The sequence below is a fragment of the Zootoca vivipara genome, chromosome 10 (assembly GCF_963506605.1).
Source record: "Zootoca vivipara chromosome 10, rZooViv1.1, whole genome shotgun sequence".
NCBI classification, from domain to species: domain Eukaryota; kingdom Metazoa; phylum Chordata; class Lepidosauria; order Squamata; family Lacertidae; genus Zootoca; species Zootoca vivipara.
In genome coordinates, this window is record NC_083285.1 from 2,402,066 (window position 1) to 2,422,264 (window position 20,199).

Consider the following 20,199-nt stretch of genomic DNA (forward strand, 5'->3'; position numbering starts at 1 on the left):
AATAACCTTATCCGTCTCAAATCTCCTCCTTTAGCTCCACAGCCCTCCTCTCCCCAAAGATGTCTTGCTCCCTTGAACAGCTCCACCCATTCATTCTCTGATGCTCAGAACTCACTCCTAAAACACCTGCGCGCGGTCACATTTCTCTGTCTTCAAACTCAAATCAATAAAAAGCCTTAGGCTCATGACTTTTAGTCTTCCTCATGACAAATGAAATGAATCCAAAGTATGTAAGTGAAACAGCATTCGTTCACCGCTTGCTACCTGTGTCTTCCCCATTCCTCCTCTCTGCTGATTTGTGACTTGTTTTCCACTTCCCTCCCTCATCTACACCCCCTTTTAATTGCGTAAGCTCCTTGAGGCAGTGAACTGATTTTGTCTTTTTTTGTTGTCATACACTCTAGATCTGTAATAACAATAAAACATGTCATGGTTACTTACTCCTGCTGAATGAGTTGGTCTTATTCTGTTTTTCCTGTTACTATCTCCTGTTGGCTTTATGCTATAACTACTTCCTGGGCAGAGAAGGCCTGTGCAGAGAAAAGAAAAGCAAATTTATGTGCACTACTTTTAAAAGAAAAAGAAATGGGATGGGGGGGAGAGAGATACTGCCTTTTGACTAACAGATCTATATGATGATGATGATGATAATAATAATAATAATTTGTTATTCCAACCGAATATTAAAAACAGCATCAAAACTTCCCTAAACAGGGCCGACTTCAGTTGTTTTAATAAATAAATAAATAGTTATTTATTGCCTTGACATCTGCTGGGAGGGCGTTCCACAGGGCGGGTGCCACTACCGAGAAGGCCCTCTGTCTGGTTCCCTGTAACCTCACTTCTCGCAATGAGGGAACCGCCAGAAGGCCCTCAGTGCTGGATCTCAGTGTCCAGGCTGAATGGTGGGGGTGGAGACGGTGGACCGAGGCCATTTACGGCTTTAAAGGTCAGTACCAACACTTTGAATTGTGCTCGGAAACGTACTGGGAGCCAGATCTCTCAGAACCGGTGTTATGTGGTCCCGGCGGCCCCTCCCAGTTACTAGTCTAGCTGCCGCATTCTGGATTAATTGCAGTTTCCGGGTCACCTTTAAAGGTAGCCCCACATGGAGCACATTGCAGTAGTCCAAGCGGGATATAACTAGAGCATGCACCACTCTGGCGAGACAGTCCGTGGGCAGGTAGGGTCTCAGCCTGCGTACTAGATGGAGCTGGTAGACAGCCGCCCTGGACACAGAATTGACCTGTGCCTCCATGGACAGCTGTGAGTCCAAAATGACTCCCAGGCTGCGCACCTGGTCCTTCAGGGGCACAGTTACCCCATTCAGGACCAGGGAGTCCTCCACACCTGCCCGCCTCCTGTCCCCCACAAACAGTACTTCTGTCTTGTCAGGATTCAACCTCAATCTGTTAGCTGCCATCCATCCTCCAACCGCCTCCAGGCACCCACACAGGACCTTCACCGCCTTCACTGATTCTGATTTAAAAGAAAGGTACAGCTGGGTGTCATCTGCATGCTGATGAACACCCAGCCCAAACCCCGATGATCTCTCTCAACGGCTTCATAAAGATATTAAAAAGCATGGGGGAGAGGACGGAACCCTGAGTCCTTAGGGGAGTCCTTAGGGGTCTGAACACTCATCCCCCAACACCACTTTCTTAACACGGCCCAGGAAAAAGGAGTGGAACCACTGTATGACAGTGCCCCCTGTTCCCAGCCCCTCTAGACGGTCCAGAAGGATGTTATGGTCAATGGTGTCAAAGGCCGCTGAGAGATCCAGCAGAACTAGGAAACAGCTCTCACCTTTGTCCCTAGCCCGCCGGAGATCATCAACCAGTGCGACCAAGGCAGTTTCAGTCCCATGATGAGGCCTGAATCCCGACTGGAAGGGATCCAAATGGTCCGAATCCTCCAGGCGTGCTTGGAGTTGTTCAGCAACCACCCGCTCAAGCACCTTGCCCAAGAATGGTAGATTTGAGACTGGGCGATAGTTGGCCATATTGGCCGGGTCTAAAGATGTTTTTTTAAGAAGCGGTTTAATGACCGCCTCTTTCCGTGGGTCTGGGAAGGCTCCCTCATAGAGGGAAGCATTCACCACCCCTCGGAGCCCATCGCCCAGCCCTTCCCGGCTCAACAGGGCTCTAGCAGTCTCCCGCCCTGGCCCTGCTCCCACGGTGGAGTCTACCTCCTTCCGAATCTGAGTGACTTTATCTGCAAAAAACTTTTGCAGGCCCCGATGATGAAGGTGGTTCCGATAGATTGCTGCTGTTTTCTGTATTCTGCTCTGGTCAGACCTCACCTGGAGTACTGTGTCCAGTTCTGAGCACCACAGTTCAAGAAGGATACTGACAAGCTGGAACGTGTCCAGGGGAAGGCAACCAAAATGGTCAAAGGCCTGGAAACGATGCCTTATGAGGAATGGCTTAGGGAGCTGGGTATGTTTAGCCCGGAGAAGAGAAGATTAAGGGGTGATATGATAGCCATGTTCAAATATATAAAAGGATGTCATATAGAGGAGGGACAAAGGTTGTTTTCTGCTGCTCCAGAGAAGAGGACATGGAGCAATGGATTCAAGCTACAAGAAAGAAGGTTCCACCTAAATATTACGAAGAACTTCCTGAGAGTAAGAGCTGTTCGACAGTGGAATTTGCTGCCAAGGAGTGTGGTGGAGTCTCCTTCTTTGGAGGTCTTTAAGCAGAGGCTTGACAGGCATATGTCAAGAATGCTTTGATGGTGTTTCCTGCTTGGCAGTGGGTTGGACTGGATGGCCCTAGTGGTCTCTTCCAACTCTATGATTCTATGAACACAACGAATGTGTTAGCAATAAGTGTCGGCAGGGCTGATGCAAAAGAAGATTCTACTAGAAATCTTTTGTTCTCGTCACTTTCTCTAAGTTCCTTCTAACTGTCATTATTTAAAAACAAACCAACACCACCCTTCATTCTCTAAAAGTGCTTTAACTCACCAGTATCTGGATCATGCTTTACCAGCTCAGTTCTAATTTGGCTGCACCCGTGGCTCCCATCAATGCTCGCCGGTATGTATCTTCCCACAGTGTAATGGGGATGTGTGGGAGAGCTTGGGTATTGGCACCAAGAACTTTGAACAGGGTACAGGATGGGTGGGATCTTTTCTTCCCTGTAGGAATAGAAGCAAGAGGTTTCATACCGAGTCTTTTATATGGACTGATGCATGGGGCTGTTGTTTTTCTACACTGCAGTGCCCACTACAATGACAAGGTTCTCTCTGTACATTCCCATTATCATTTCTTTGGTTTAATATCTCCCCCTGAATTCCAGTTTAACCAAGATAATTTCTAAAATAAATTTCAGAGGTGGAGAATGTGCAGTTCATCATAGCTTGACTTTCCCTTGCATCTTTTACCTCTTCTATGTTTTCAGTGCACACGGGTGCATTGATAAGACACTGCTGGGAAAAAATATTGATGTGAGCCCCCCCCCCATGCTATTTACCTAATTTAAATTTCTCCCCCTTTAACTATTTTGCCATAGAGGAAAACTCACAGGTAACCATACGATAGCTTGCATATTTTCTCCTGCAGGTCAGAGAGCAGCTTCACAGGAGCAGTTTAACTTGGAAAACATTTAAGGGAAGAGGGAATAAGTCACTCCTCCCTCACTGATGTGATCCAGATCCAATCTGGGTTCCTCACAGGTGCTATTACTTCCCTGCCCCTTAAAGTAAGATCCTAAATATAAATATTCTGATCTATTTAAATATTTTAAATAATATCAACATAATAAATGTTGGCATAGGCTCTCTTCACGCATTCTTCTGGACCTCATGTTCTTTGCTATGTTTGCTTCTTTTGTTGTCGGCTGGCATTTATTTCACCAGAGTCCCTTCTATAGCTTCTCTGGCTCGCCTCAGGGCGATCTGGACCATGGCATACAACCTTTCAGGGCTCAGTAATTTCATGTGTTGAGGATTCAGTGTCCTTCCAGCTTTGGAAGATGATGTTTTAGCAAACAGGCAGCTAAGAATTTACATGCAGAAATCTTTATCCAGCTAAACTGCTTTAAATTAAAAGACTATCATTCTACCCTGCCAGCAGAATTCCAAAGACTTTGCTCGTTAGACTTGTACTGAAATTGCAGGCTTTTGCATTCCAGTCTACTACAGTGCAAAAACAAAAAAGATGTGTTAGCCGGTAGGCTTTCCACCCCCTCCCCAATCTCCATGGACTCCTCCCATATTGATTTGTCTGTGCTAAGTACACACTTTCAATGGAAAACTTGCAAAAGTTCATGTGATGCATTTTTAACTCTGAAGCTCAAGAGATCTCCAGAAGGGAAAAAGGAAAGTACTTGGAATTTCTGTTGTTGTGCCTCATGCTGCCCTGGGCTTGTAAAGGAGGAAGGGTGTGGTATAATCTGCTACAGTGAGAAGTCCAAAAGCACCTTCTGTTGGAACCTTAGACTATGCGTGAGTGCCATGAGGGACGGCCACTGAAAGCCTCACAGAAGCCCCTCTGAGCTTCCCAAAGAATAGTGAGGAATCCTTAGAATAAACAAACCATTTTAATTATTAGCATAGGTGCCAACTCTATGGGACTGAGGACACCCAAGCCCCCCCCCCATGTATGGGATTGGAGCTGAGCCCCCCCCCCAATCTTGAGGGGCTGGCTGTGGCAGGCCTGCTGGACCTGACCGTGGCTGTGGCGGGTCATGTCTTGTGAGCAGAGTGCTAGTGTCACACTCTTGCACAGAGCCGTAGCCATTTGATCTTGTGCCCCTGGCAGAATTGTCCAGATTGCGCCCCCAACCACGGACAAAGCTCTTCTTTCCGCCTCTCCCCCACCCATTCAATTCACCCTCTATTTAAAACCATTTCTTATGAGGCAATAATTCATATTTATATTTATGGACATATTTTAAAGCCGATTTTGCGCCCCTGGCGGAGGCACTCCTCACCACCCTCTAGCTATGGTCCTGCTCTTGCACCACTTTTTTGAGGCTGTGATCTTTGTGGCACCCAAAAACTAGCAGGTAAGAAAAAGTTGCATGGTATGATCGAATATAAACCATTACATAAATAATGACAATTGATTCAGGTGCAATACCGTAGAATAAATTCTGGTTCACTTGTCCCTGTAAGATTTTGACCAACATTTCCCTGCCACTTGTCAAACGTCCTGGGCTGCCATCGGTCTTTTTGCTGGCGCATGCCAATAATAGGCTGTATTAAATTTCTGCAGATTCTGCCACCCTCTTCTCCTTCCTTTGTTTGCTTTTGGTTCCAATTGATGGGGGTAAACCAAGCGACAGCCTAGAAGGAGAACAGTAAAAGCTTAAATTACTGCACGGCATGTTCAGGCAAACTGTTTCTAGGACTATCAGGCCTGCCCAATGTCACATCCCTTGAACTCCCCCAAAGGCATCAAGAAACAAGGCAGTCCTGCCCATTCCTATCCAAGGCTGGTCTTGTTATCGGTGGCAAGCAGGAATCAGCGCTGCCCAGCAATCACTGAAGATGGGATTGGCAACATCAGAGGAGTTAAAGGTGTATGTCCCCCCCCCCTGCAAGCTGTAAACTGTTAATCCTAATTATTTATTTTATGTGCTTAGTAAAAGGATTGGAACAATGTTTAATTCTTAAGGGTTTCTATGCAAAATGGAGTGTCAGAGGTGGAGGAAGCATACTATATAAACATATTAGACACCAGATGAAACGTTTCTATTTAACCAAGCCTTTGGCTGATTAATATTCTATTCCCTTTTAAATGTGTTTGTGATTACTGGTTTGTTCTTGTTCTTGTTTTTATTATGTATTTTGTGTTCTTGTTTTGTATTTTTAGGTTGCGAACTGCCCTGTGATCTTCAGATGAATACAAATTTAATAAGTAATAATAATTACTATTCCAGGTCAAACTATTTGTCCTTAGTGCCCAGCAGCTCTCCAGAATCTCCAGCAGAGTTCTTCCTCAACATCTGTTACCTGATCCTTTAAAATGGACATGCCGCCAGAGGATGACCCTGGCACCATCTGAGTGCAAAACACATATTCTGCCCCTGAGCCAGGCTTCTGACCAGCTCTTGCCTGCATACCAGCTGATCACTAGCCCCTGAACCTCGGGAGGAATGAAACTGTCAACTTTGGTTTCTCATTTTTCCAACCTTAAATTCAGTTCTCTACATTCCTTCATTGTTTTTGCAATGAAAATTCTAAGTATTTTAGTGCATGGTTCTCCTATTACACACATTTCTATATGCCATTATGCCTTATATACGGTACACATTTTGGCAAGTGGTTTCTCTAAAATAATGTATGTTACTTCCATTAATAAATGCATTTTTGTACATTCTTTTTGAATAAAAAAAAACCCTACATCCCAAAATTTGAAGAAGTGCACATTTTGAAGAATAGCTCCGTTTCAATGAATGTATAGTTTTTTTGGGAAACAAACCAAATTTCTCTCTTCTCCTCTTCTCCCACCCGGCATTCTTTCCTTCTTTACCAGCTATTTGAAACTAAAGATCTGGGACTCATTCTTCCAGGTGAAATGAGAAATGCCCCCATATGAGACGTATCCTGAGGGCAGCGTGGTTCAGCTGCATGGTATGGAGCTCAGAGGGGGCCGCAAGGGGCATCGCAACAAGGACTTTGAATGAAAGGCAAGAGGAGGGAGCTTGGGAGCAGTAGCTGTGTGTGAAGATCTGTCTAGTCTTAATATAGAATATTATAGAATATAGGAGTATGTATAGTGGCACTGGGTTGTGTGTGTTTTTTTTTAAAAAACTGGAACTCACTGGAGTTCAGTTCCAGCACCTTAGAATGGGGCCATTGTTCATGGTGAGTTCTGGCACCTCTATTTTCTAGGAAAATAGCTCTGATGTGGCCTAATCATGGATGTTTGGCATTCTCCACTTGTTGTGCAGGGATAGGAAAAGTGGTACCTGCTGAAATTTTCTCTTCAACATAGCTATTAAGGTCCCTTCAAAAGCCCTGACCTGCTTTCCTTCTTATCACCTTTTTCTCAGAAGTGTCACAGAAGCGCCACTTTCTCTGTTCCTCCCCTTTCTTCTAATGTACTGATCGGAATTAAAAAGTGACAACTAGGTAATTCTATCTGGGGGCTATGGGGTGCTTAAGGGTACAGTGCAAAATTAATTATCGGCCTTTGTCAAGGCCTTTGACCAATAAGCCTTATCTCTAATTAAGATCTGGAACAATATGGTGGTCAAGTTTTAAGAAAGTCAAACCCAAGGAAATCTCAGTTTACTATACAGTGGTACCTCGGGTTACAAACGCTTCAGGTTACAAATGCTTCAGGTTACAGACTCCGCTAACCCAGAAATAGTACCTTGGGTTAAAAACTTTGCTTCAGGATGAGAACAGAAATCATGTGGCAGCAGCAGCGGGAGGCCCCATCAGGTTAAGAACAGTTTCAGGTTAAGAACGGACCTCCAGAACCAATTAAGTTCCTAACCAGAGGTATAAGAATCAGAAGGTAGCTATCAGAAGCAGGGGTGCCAACTTGCATAAAACATTTTGGGGCCCAGGTAAGCCGTGCCCCATATAATTGATCACAAGACAACTTTATTTTTTTTTGGGGGGGGTGGTTCCTTCAAATATAGCAGTTAGCTCCTACAGTATGATCAGAAGTACCTGCCCAGAAGGATTGCAAAGGATAGTGGTGAATTCTGGGCCTGGTTTAAACTTGTCCAGGTCCTTCCAGAGATAATCTGTTGGAGGGTTTGAAGGCCTTTTAGAATCCGCAGCCCAGACCTGCAACAACGAAACAGGAAGCAAGCAGTCAGACGCTGCACAATTTTGCCTTGGATTTTCCCACAACGTAACAGCAAATGCAGTCTAAACCTCTCCTGCAATACACCTTGTTACAGTGGTACAGGTTAAGTACTTAATTGGTTCTGGAAGTCCGTACTTAACCTGAAGCGTACTTAACCTGAAGCAAACTTTCACATTGAAAGTAATGGAAAGTGGATTAATCTGTTCCAGACGGGTCTGCGGAGTACTTAACTTGAAAGTACTCAACCTGAAGCGTACTTAACACGAGGTATAACTGTACTTTGCTCACCATTACTGAAGAATTAGCCTTCATTCTGATCTTTGGGGGGAATTTGAAGATCGCTATTGGATGGCCACCAAAGTTCTGCTGGAGTGTATAATCTCCAATGCTCTCTTCTTTATTAGGAGAACTGTTCAGTATCTTCACATAACAGCCACGCGAATGAACTTCAACAATTTTAAGGTTCCCAACCGCACTAAAAATAAGAAGATAAATGAGTTCAGTGTTTCTCAGGCTCCTGGGAACAACTGTCTCTATACTTATACTGGGGTTACTAGTACAGAAAAGGTGGGGTTACCATCTATGCCTAGTCCCCCTTAGGGGGGGAGCATTCAAACATGGAATCTCCCCCAGTGGGTAGCACCATCAGACAGCAGAATAAGGCACTTGAAGGGGCTCCGATTCAGTAGGGGGTCCACCCGGAGCTGGCATTGCTGCCTCACTTAGAGTCACTCTTCCCACCCAGCCAAGTCTAGTGCACAGTCACTGTATACCCCAGAAGTCTGCTTACCCCAAGAAAGGCTGGGCATTGGGGGCTGGCATGGGCTGTTTTAAATCTCCTGGGAGCGGACCTGAGGGAAGCCTGATTGTTCCCTCAAGCCCGCCCTGGACAGCCCTCCCTCCCTCCACGCCAGCCTGAGTAGGATTTCAAGCTGGGAGTGCGAGGTGAAGCTTGCGTTCTGGCAGGGATCAGGGCTTGAGGGCATCCTGATCAAGTTTGCACATGACACCAAATTGGGAGGGGGGGGGCTAATACCCCAGAGGACAGGATCACACTTCAAAATGACCTTAACAGATTAGACAACTGGGCCAAAGCAAACAAGATGAATTTTAACAAGGAGAAATGTAAAGTACTACACTTGGGCAAAAAAACTGAAAGGCACAAATACAGGATGGGAGACACCTGGCTTGAGAGCAGCACATGTGAAAAGGATCTAGGAGTCTTGGTAGACCACAAACTTGACATGAGTCAAAAAAAAAAGCTGGGCTGCATCAATAGGAGTATAGCATCTAGATCAAGGGAAGTAATAGTACCACTGTATTCTGCTCTGGTCAGACCTCACCTGGAGTACTGTGTCCAGTTCTGGGCACCACAGTTCAACAAGGATACTGACAAGCTGGAACGTGTCCAGAGGAGGGCAACCAAAATGGTCAAAGGCCTGGAAACGATGCCTTATGAGGAACGGCTTAGGGAGCTGGGTATTGAGGGGGCCCAGTCACCTCCTTAAGACATTTGATGGGACCCAAAGTGCCTTGGCCCCTGCAACTGGTGCACCTGTGACAAGATGTTACGCCTGTCAGCAATCATGCTGCAGCATTCTGTACTAGCTGCCGTTTTGGACCAGTGCAAAGGAAGCCCCACATGGAGTGCATTGTAGTTATTCTGTCTTGAAGTCCTCAATGCCTGGACTACTATGGTCAAGCTATCCCAGTCCAGAAAAAGTCACAGCTGTCATACCACCCAAAGATGACAAAGGCACTCAGCCTTCCAGACTATCTGTGCCTCTGGTGACAAAGCTTGATGCAGAAGCACTCCTAGACTGCACCCCTGTTCCTTCAGGGGGAGGGCAACCCCATCTGGGACAGGCAGTTGGCCAGTTTCTCAGACACACTAACCACTCACCCACAGCACCAACAGTCCAAACTTGATCAGATCATAGTCTGACTTAGAGATGGGAAGGCCTGGGGAGGAAAACGAAAAAATGGGGGGGGGCAGATTTCCCCCAGGTTTTTTCTGAAGCCATTTTCTTCTGGAAAAATTGAAAAAATAGTTTGATATACCGGGTAGTTTGAATATCCTACACACTTTTCTTAAACAGCTTTGGAAAAAACCAGAACACCCATTTTTCCATTTTTCTTCCAGGCCTTCCAGTACCCGCACTTTGGAGCTCCCTGCCGACTGACACCAGGCAGGTGCTCTCACTGGACTCTTTCCGGCAACTGCTCAAAACATTTTTGTTAGGGCAGCCCATCTGAACACGTAGAAGCTGCATGCGATTTACTTCCTTTTAACCAATGCTGACTTTAATAATCTTTTGAATACTCTTAAATACCTGCTTTTAACTGTGTTTTATCAACCATTTTAATATTCTGTTGTATATTTTTGTAAACTGTTTAGAAAGCTATCTTACCATCATGCAGTTTATAATATATACAGTGGTACCTCGGGTTAAGAACTTAATTCATTCCGGAGGTCCATTCTTAACCTGAGATACCACTTTAGCTAATGGGGCCTCCTGCTGCCGCTGTGCCATTGCAGTGGGATTTCTGTTCTCATCCTGGGGCAACGTTCTTAACCAGAGGTACTACTTCCGGGTTAGCGAAGTGTTTGTAACCTGACATGTTTGTAACTCGAGGTACCTAACTGTAATAACAAATTCAATTTAAAACACACACACTCCTTTTCCTTTCAAACAGAGTTTGAGCCTTAGTGCATCATGCTATTCAGTAACTGGATGTTGGTGACTTCTGGGCCTGGCATGCAAAAACATTGCCTTATGCTTTGCTCCGGCTGTCCTCAAGTAGAGATGGGAAGGCCTGGAAAAAACCTGGAATTTTTTTTGGGGGGGACAGGTTTTTCCCCGTTATCCCAAAAGCCGTTTCTTAGAAGTCCATGAGAAAAATGACAAAGAGGAAGAACAAGAAGAAATGGAAAATGATAGTAGTCATTCAGAAAATGAGATAGAATAAGATGCATGTATATGTTGTGTCTTCTGTTTCTTGTTTCTTTTTAAAGCACTACTCGAAGGGTGGACCTTCTATAGAGTTTAAATATTGAGGTGGACCTTAACTTTATTTGCTGTTGGTGCTAAGGGGCAAATCTGATTATTTTTTATGTTGATGATTTCTTGCTTTTTTGTTGCTTTTGTTGCACGTGGTTACCTTTTTTATTGCAAGCATAATACTTTTATATACACTGTGTTTCACGCAATTTGTAAAACTACTCCACACTGAACTCCCCCCCATTTCCCCCCCCTGGAAAAAAACAGGGTGGGCGTAAAACGTTTTTTCCTCATGGCTTCAACATTTCTGGAAATTTTACATCTCTAGTCTGAGCATGACAAGGGAGTGCTTGGCACAACCTCCACCACCTTTTGTCCATCCCAGGTAAAAACCTACATTTGGGTGTGCAGTCCATGGTGTATTGCAGCCATGTCATGGAGGACATGAAGTCCTGAGCCAGCCCAAGAGCAATCTCTACATGGCCCTCCACCACCACTTTAGAAACCACCTTGGCCTGATTGGTCTGGGAGATCACTGAGCAGCATCCCCAATCTGTCTCTCTGACCCAACATCAGAAACAAGCCCTCTTAGTCCGTCCCAAGATCACCCAGCCCTCTTGGTGAACAACAGCAACCTACAAGCTGGGAAGCTAGCATAGTGACTCTGCCTCACCCAGCAAGCTGTTTCTAGCACTTGAGCCTGCTCTTTGAGAATCAGAAGTCCAAAGCGCTCTCAGCCACTATAATCTAGCTGTGTTGTTCTTTGGATCCTCCCAGCCATTGTCAAAGAGCTGCAATATCTCGAGAAGAGAAAGACTTGCTTGCTAGATCAGATCAAGGATCCATCTATTTCAACACTCCATCTTGAACATGGCCCCCAGCCCCTGCAGTTTGTTCCTACCACCAGGTATCCACAGTTTCTCCCTTTGACTTGTGCCCAGAGTCTTGTAGCTGAAGGAAATGGAATAATTTCAGCCTCCAGTGAGGCAATTCCACCACCACCTCCTTAGAGTACCTGGATGCTGAAGAGTTGTAGTATTCTGGTGGAATGTGCATCTTCCCTGCTTTGTCCCCTGGTTCCATGGTAGTCTTCTTGGTATCAGCAAATAAAGATTTGATGTAGTCCTGACCTTGTCCAAGTGCATCGCTCCCAAGGCTGGAAATGCTGGAGCAAGGAGGGAATTGTCTTTGCTGCAAAAAACTGCTGCTGCTGGGAGCTGGTAGGCAAAAGAGTAACAGAGGGAGAAATATAAAATGTATTTTTTTTTAAGGCGGAGAGGGAGAGACTAACATTCGGAACCGTTTATGGGAATGAATTTGCATAATCTAATTTACTTTCTGTTAGTTCCACCGTTAATGTGAAACGGTGCTCCCTGAGCCTCTCGCAAACCTATGGCTATAAAATGAGACACAGCTGGTAAAGTGAATTTTTGCTAGTGACATGCAGATTTATTACCTTGCTGGAATTACCTTCAGTAGCTAAAACATAATAAATGGGACCATCAGTGGAATAGCTGTTCCCATAAAATTGCTGGATGGGTAGAAGGTATAGCATCAGCCAGAAGCCAATAATGAATGTATTGAACCTTCTTCCACCTACGTAATGATGGTGCTAATATCTCCTAATAGGACTACGCTTGTTGTGTTTTTCTCCTACTCCTTTTACAGTTCTCTGTTGGCACCAGACAAAAGGTTATCTTCACAGGAGACAACATCCTGAAGCCACCTCAAGGATATCCCCATGGCAGCCGAATTGGAGGCAGCTCAAGCCAATTGTGGGGGTGGGGGTTTGGGGGGTAGGGTGAGAATAACCTGAAGATGTTTAGGGAGGATGCTGTATGGAAGCAGTAAGAAAGTTTAAGAGCAGAAGAGAGAGGGAGGTGCTTATGTTAGTGCAACATGGATTATGTTGACACTGTCAGATTGTGTGTTGGTAGTTAGAATCTTGGAAGTGTGGATCATGGGAATTATTTCCTAAGAAGCTGTGCTATCCTAGGAAAAGGCTTCAAAAATCCAAAACCAACCATCGTGCAGTTAAATGTCTGAAGGAAGGAATATTTTGCTTTTAATTTCTGTAGCCTCAAAACTAGTCTGATTTCTAGTTACAGTCCTTAGACAGAACTTTTCCAACAGCTTTTTTTATTGCATATGCAAGGATCTTTGCTTCCATATTTCCATAATAAAAGGTGTTATACTGGAAAAGGCAGTATTTATTTGGCAGTGTTCAGATAGAGCACAAGCTTCGAATTTTAGGTAATGTACAAGTCTTCTTAGTGGCAAATGAAAAGTCGGTATAATCCAATAGCAAGTGTGTGTGTGTGTGTGTGTGTGTGTGAGAGAGAGAGAGAGAGAGAGAGAGAGAGAGAGTACTGAGGCACACAGTGGAAGCCAAAACAGATGTGTGCATTAGCAGGGTGTTGATTTTGTACATGATGAGCATTACCCAAAAGGGGATATGGTGGCCAAAATGCAGCTTAATCACCACTAATCTCCATATTGAAGAAACTAGGCAAGTTGGGCTCTGTGCTGCTGTTGTTTTTCCCGTGCAGAGGTGGGAGTGGCAGTAGAATGAGCAGCCTGAACCAAAACTCCTGGGCTAATGCTGTCTTGTCAGTCTGGAAATGCACCCAATCAGAGTAATCTTTCAAGGGGTTTCTAAGTTGAGAATGTTCAAAGAAGGGGTTCCGGTTTCCGCCTGCAGGAATGGCGGACCTGTTTTCCATCCCTCTGACCTTCGTAAGGAATTTGGCGGTTGCTAGGGGAGTAAATGGCAACCCCCTACCCTCTCCGGGGGTTACGGAGAGGGGCCGCTGGCCCGCGATGCCCCCAGACCCACTCCGACTGTTTATGGAGTGGGGGGAGCTTGGGCTGAAGTACTTACGAGGGCCAGGACTCCCGGACGCTAATCTGCATGGCGGGGATTTCCATGATTAAAGAAGATAATTCGGCTTAAATCTATGGACATACTTCAGAAGGAGGGGCAGAAGCGCTGTTTACTGCCGAGAAATCTATGCTGCTGAGGGTGAGGAGTTAAAGGCTGTATTTCATCTGGAAGAAGAATTGATGGGGACGGAGCGATAAGGGAAGCGAGTCTTTTTTATTTTTTTTCATATGAGTTACTTCGTACCTTCCCAGACGTGATGTCCTGGCTTGTTTGGAGTGAAAGAGAAGCAAAAGACTGTGTAAGTTGAACTTTATAAACTGTTGTTATTGAGCATATTTTTTGAAGATGAGGAGTTGTTGACGAGAAAAGCCCCCCTCTAGTTGGATGGGAGGAGTGCCTGGACGCGTTCGGAGGATTTATGAGTTGTGACGCACTTTGAATTGGAGCAGCGACCTGAAGCTAAGTTCAGCTATAGGGCAAGGAGATCCATTAATTTACCAAGAGTCTATGCATGGTGTGAGGTCTGGTTCTTCTGCCTGGAAAAGCTGTAAATTTTATAAAGATCGTTAATCTATGAGAGAAAACGAAAGTGATTTGAGTTTTTTTAAGATGGCGCTGCTTCGTGTTGAGAGTCGACGCAATAGGGACGCTCCAGACCAAGAAGATTTATGGGGAGGCTGGACTGATTAACTCACACAGGAGAAAGAACATTTGTGAAACTTTGTTTGACATTTATCTCAGCAGCTGGGAAATAATCGGTTGAAAGAGGAAAACATCTATGTGACTGTAAGGGAAAGATCTGGATTATTATGAACTCGGAGAGACGATTTGAACTTTAGAAAAAAGACGGCAGTGGACGGTTGCGAGGAATCCCCAATTTCTTGAAGCATGGGAACCCAAAAAAAATTTTTCTAGATGATTTGGCATAACATTCGGTTTGATTGATATATATGTGTATAATTTGAAATAATGAATGTGATATAATTGGTTTTAATTGGAAAAATTAATAAAAATATATTTTTTTTAAAAAAAGAGAATGTTCAAAGAAGAGGAAATTGTGGCATTCGGCGTCATTTGGGTAGGCAGGGATGAGTTTGTAATTAATCACGATGAGTTGGGTTAGATACCTGGTAGAAGTTTAAGTAATTAATTCAAATACAGTGGTACCTCTACTTACGAATAACTCTACTTACGAATGTTTCTACTTACGAATGGAGCTCCGTCCGCCATCTTGGATGCGGTTTAGATAGGATTTTTTCTACTTACGAATTTTTAGATAGGGTTGCTTCTACTTACGAATTTTTTCTCCCAATGCATTCCTATGGGATTCGACTTTTTTTTTCGACTTACAAATGTGTGTTCGGAACGCATTAAATTCGTAAGTAGAGGTACCACTGTAAATTATCTGAAAAAAATTCACTAAATTATTAGTGAAAATTAATTATAGATCAGACTTGGAGAGTATGTCATCATAAAGGTAAAGGTAAAGGGACCCCTGACCATTAGGTCCAGTCATGACTGACTCTGGGGTTGCGGCGCTCATCTCGCGTTATTGGCCGAGGGAGCCGGTGTACAGCTTCCAGGTCATGTGGCCAGCATGACTAAGCCACTTCTGGCGAACCAGAGCAGCACACGGAAACGCCCTTTACCTTCCCGCCGGAGCTGTACCTATTTATCTACTTGCACTTCATGCTTTCACTTTCTGCATCTTTGTGTTTCAGCTCAATGCTGAAACAAACAGCTGCCTAGTGACAGAACGCAAGCATTACACAATGCCATCAAAATAAAGGGTCATGCACTTGATTCAAGAAAAGCAGCACATTTAAAATCAGGACACACAAATGTCTAGAACCCAAACTTTGCCAACCTGGTGCCCTCCATATGTTTGGGACTGTAATCTCATGAGCCTCAGCCAAACCATCCAGAGGGCACCAGGCTGGCAAAGGTGGATGCAACCAAATTCAGGTAACAGGCATACACATACACCAGAAATACTTACTATCTATCTATTTATCATTTATCTCTGTTTGTGTAAATTTTGTACTTGTGCTGACATGTAGAGCAAAGATTCAGCTAAGCATTATTCAGAGTAGACCCATTGAAATTACTGACTGTGCCCAAGTTAGGTCTATTAATTTCAATGGCTCTACTCGGAGTAAAACTTAGGTTGAATGCTGCCCATGGCACCCTTCATCTACTATGTTCTTTCCCATGTCTGTTGGTAGCGCAGCGTAGCTTTTCATGTATACCACCGGGGGGGGACTTTTGGCCCTCCAGATGTTGCTGAACTACAACTCCCATCTTTCCTGGCTATTAGCCGTGCTTCCTGGGGCTGATGGGTGTTGTAATTCAGCAACATTGGGAAGGCCAAAGGTTCTCCACCCGGATGTATCATATAACTCAGAACTCCATTTTGTGCTGCCTCAATTCTGTGGGGACATTTTTTTAAAATAAATGTTTTGTTCCTCATGATTTAGTGAAGACTCTTCCATTAAGGGCAGTCTTGCCCACAGGCTTCCACTAGCCTGGCGGAGGAGTGTGTAGTCATTTTTCAAAGACCTCTGGTGTGAGCTTACCATTTTTTTTATCTGGGGTCAGAAGTGAGGAGGCCATAGGAAACCGGACCATTCTTGATGACGATTTCAACAGGCTAACTGTTGAAGTTGATGGCACAAAGTGTGAATACAGGACTTTCTCTGAAGGCTTGGCTGAGACGCTGGCTTTGTTCTCTGAGGTATGCTGGAACTGGGGTGGAGCAGAGGGCAATTGACAGCGTGCAGCCTCAATTCTGTATGGACATTAAAAACCAACCTGGTGAAATTGCATTTATTTACAGTTAGTCAAGCCCTTTCCTGCTAAGGGACAGCAATGCATATGCTATGCTTTCCCATTCATTTCTACAGTCAGATGACACAATTTAGCCAACAGGCTACTGTGATGGGTTCTAGGACTTATAGCATGGAACATTGAAATAGTATGGAAAGCAAATGAGCAAATGTGAAAAAGATGGAGGTATAAATATATGCTGCATGGCTGGAGGCATATTATATTTTTTCAGAAGGTTGTGTACAAAATGATACAGCTACCATCATTTATGGTAAATATGTGGGATGCAGTGCATGTCCAAATTTGGTAATTGCTAGCATTCAACACCAACCAAATCCAAAGTGGGGGTGCTTATCCTTTTACAGCATGGGTCCTAAGCCTCCACACCCTAACTGTGTGCTGAGATAATCCCTGGGTGTCCACCCGCCATCAGAGGTGAAGTGGGTGGCAGAGGCACTAGAACGGAATCTTCTGATCAATTGAAATTCAGCAGTTTCATGCTTGAGTTTCCTCTTGAAATTCTTTGTTTGAACATGGCTACTTTAAGGTCAGCAGCAAAGTGTCCTGTCAGTGTTAAACGTTATCCCACCAGTTTCTGAATGTTGCCCTTTTTGATGTCTGATTGGTGTCCATTTAATATTTTAATTATTTATTTAATATAGAGACTGGCCTGCTTAGAATAGAATAGAATCATAGAGTTGGAAGAGACCACAAGGGCCATCCAGTCCAACCCCCTTCCAAGCAGGAAACACCATCAAAGCATTCCTGACAGATGGCTGTCAAGCCTCTGCTTAAAGACCTCCAAAGACGGAGACTTCACCACACTCCTTGGCAGCAAATTCCACTGCCGAACAGCTCTTACTGTCAGGAGGTTCTTCCTAATGTTTAGGTGAAATCTTCTTTGTTCTATGCTCTATGTAGAATGCAGAAGGGCATTGCTGGCAGATGATAGTCTATGTCACGTTGGAAGGTGGAAGCAGTGAATGACCCGCTGATATTCTGGATGATATTATTGTTGTTGTTGTTGTTTAGTCGTTTAGTTGTGTCCGACTCTTCGTGACCCCATGGACCAGAGCACGCCAGGCACTCCTGTCTTCCACTGCCTCCGGCAGTTTGGTCAGACTCATGTTCGTAGCTTCGAGAACACTGTCCAACCATCTCCTCCTCTGTCGTCCCCTTCTCCTAGTGCCCTCAATCTTTCCCAATATCAGGGTCTTTTCCAAGGATTCTTCTCTTCTCATGAGGTGGCCAAAGTATTGGAGCCTCAGTTTCACGATCTGTCCTTCCAGGGAGAAGGTTGAAAGTCTAATATACACCAAACCGACCACAGGTGACTCCCCTGCTAATCATGAAGGCACAGAACATTTAAAGCTACAGACCAACTCTGATTTAAGATACAGAAATAAAGATGCATGGCCACACAGTTAAATAAAACAATTCAGGTCCAACTCAGAATTCAGCCCTTCTGGATGGAGCGTCTTGAACATCAAAATAAACTGGGATTCCTTTTGTCTTAACCATTTTACATAGTCACATCTGCTGTTTGCAACTCTCCTATTGATCCACAGAACTGTGAAGAGTAAATCTGAGTCTGAATGATTTTTGGATTAAAAATGTTCGACAAGAGAACCGCATTTCTAATTCACCTATCCGTGTGCCCACTGCACGTGTGGTTGAACCAATATATAATACATTGCACGGGCATCGAATCAAATACGCCACCTCTTTGGTTTGACAAGTACTAAAGTGGTTGATGGTGAATTTCAATTTTGTCTTATCATTATAAATAACCTTAGCGGGTAAGGCCAGAGGGCAGGAGGGACATCTGCCACATCTGAAATGTCCCACAGGACTAGAGGGAATACGGATGCGCGACAACTTATTAACATCAGTATGCACCAAGAGGTCCTTAAGGCAATTAAGACCTATCAGAGGAAATTCCGAGCACCCTGGTAAGTTCCAAAGAATGTGCCAGTGCCTCCGTATCAGTCTTATAATTCTGTCTGTATAGGGTGAGGACTCCAACAAGCCTGTGATTCTGTCTGCCACGGGTATTAGATGAGTTGGTTCGGTGTAAGAGAGTGGACCGATCCCTCACTAGTGACTTGGTTCTGGCCTTCTCAAGAACATCAGGTGGGTAACCTCTCGCATGTAATGAGGCAGCTAGCGACTCAGCATTTTTACAAAAATCTTCATTGCATGAGGAATTCCTCTTCAGACACAAAAATAAACCATGAGGTAAGTTGTCCCTAAGACGTCTGGGGTGGAATGAGGAATAATGAAGGAGGGAGTTACAGTCTGTTGGTCCTTATGGGGTCTGACAACTAACTGTCCATTATGTTTAAAAACCTCCACATCCAAGAAAACACATGACACGGGACTATGGTGTCCAGAAAAAGATGAAGAAGAATGTAAGGAATTCAACCAGTCAGTAAAGTGTATGAATTCATTCTCATGTTCAAACAAGAAAAACAAATCATCAACAAATCTACAATAAAACAATGACTTAGCAAAGGGATTATTACTGTAGTCAAAATATGTGATTTTTCAAAGGCACCAAAAAAATATTGGCTACAGATGGAGCTATAGGCGAGCCCATGGCCACTCCTTGTCTGAAAACAAAACGTATCCGGATCACTGTCTATGATTTGCTATTATTTGCATTGACAGATATCGCTAAGCATTCAAATTATATCACTGGATGAATTTTATTTTGATACTATATGGACTGTACTCTTGAATATCGCTTCGCTGCAACTTATAAAGATATACATAAAGATATATATTTATGCCCTCATTTTTCATCGGTCCATGTGTTGCCGCTGTTGTCTTTAGTCTGGAGTTCGCAACACAGGGGTTAGTTGATTTAGTATATATATATGGTTGCAAAGGAACAAGCCAAGAACACAGAAATTGTCTGAAGGTCAGAAAGCTGGAGTAGAGGTGCCTGGTACTTTGGGCTTTTAAAACAAAGAATATGGTCATTCTGAATAGAGCTTTGATTTTGTGAATAATTGTGGAAGGTTGCTTTAGTATTATTACTATTATTTATTGAAGTTGTTAGTTGCTTTACCTTGCCCAGAGCAACCCAAAGCATCTTACAAACAAACAGCCAGACAAAAAGCCCTACACAGAAACATTGAAACCAAGAGGGAAAAGAAATACAGTACGTTAAAAACATCCAGCCCACTTCTAAAAGGCCAAAAGCCTAGTTATGGTGGAATGTTTTTGCCTGGCGCCTAAAGATATATAACGATGGAACCAGGGGAGTCTCTTTGGGGAGAACATTCCACAAATGGGGAGCCACCACACAAAAGGTCTATTCTCATGCTGCCGTCCTCCGGACCTCTCTTGGAGGAGGCACATGAAGAAAGGTCTCCGATGGTCATTGCAGGGTTCAGGTCCATTCCTATGGGGAGAGGCGGTCCTTGAGGTCTTGCAGTCGTGAGCCATTTCAGGCTCTTGAGGTCAAAACCAGTATTAGTGTAAAGGACATGGATGTCAGATTTTCCATACAGTATTCTATAGGACAATGGTTTTCAAGCTCCCTAGTCTCAAGGATTCATGTCATTGTTTCTGGGTGAGCCTTCTAGGGTATACTCTCTTGGCAAAACTACACTCAGTGCCATACCCAAATGTAGTGGCTTTAACTGAGGTTAGGGGTAGAATGAAGCCCAGGAACCATGTAAGGGAAGCACATTTGGATTCAGATC

General features: G+C 44.2%; 1 protein-coding gene across 1 annotated transcript in view; it reads right to left on the minus strand.

Annotated features, from left to right (window-relative positions):
* Window positions 1-301: 301 nt before the first annotated feature.
* The window catches only part of LMNTD1 (lamin tail domain containing 1), a 104,658-nt gene continuing 84,760 nt past the window's right edge, over window positions 302-20,199 (minus strand). Inside the window, exons 5-9 of the mRNA XM_060279495.1 lie at window positions 8,063-8,249; window positions 7,633-7,752; window positions 5,087-5,292; window positions 2,969-3,141; window positions 302-530 (exon numbers count right to left, since the gene is read on the minus strand). Of these exons, the coding sequence (XP_060135478.1) occupies window positions 340-530; window positions 2,969-3,141; window positions 5,087-5,292; window positions 7,633-7,752; window positions 8,063-8,249 (877 nt within the window). The 3' untranslated portion in view covers window positions 302-339. The remainder of the gene's footprint in view (window positions 531-2,968; window positions 3,142-5,086; window positions 5,293-7,632; window positions 7,753-8,062; window positions 8,250-20,199) is intronic.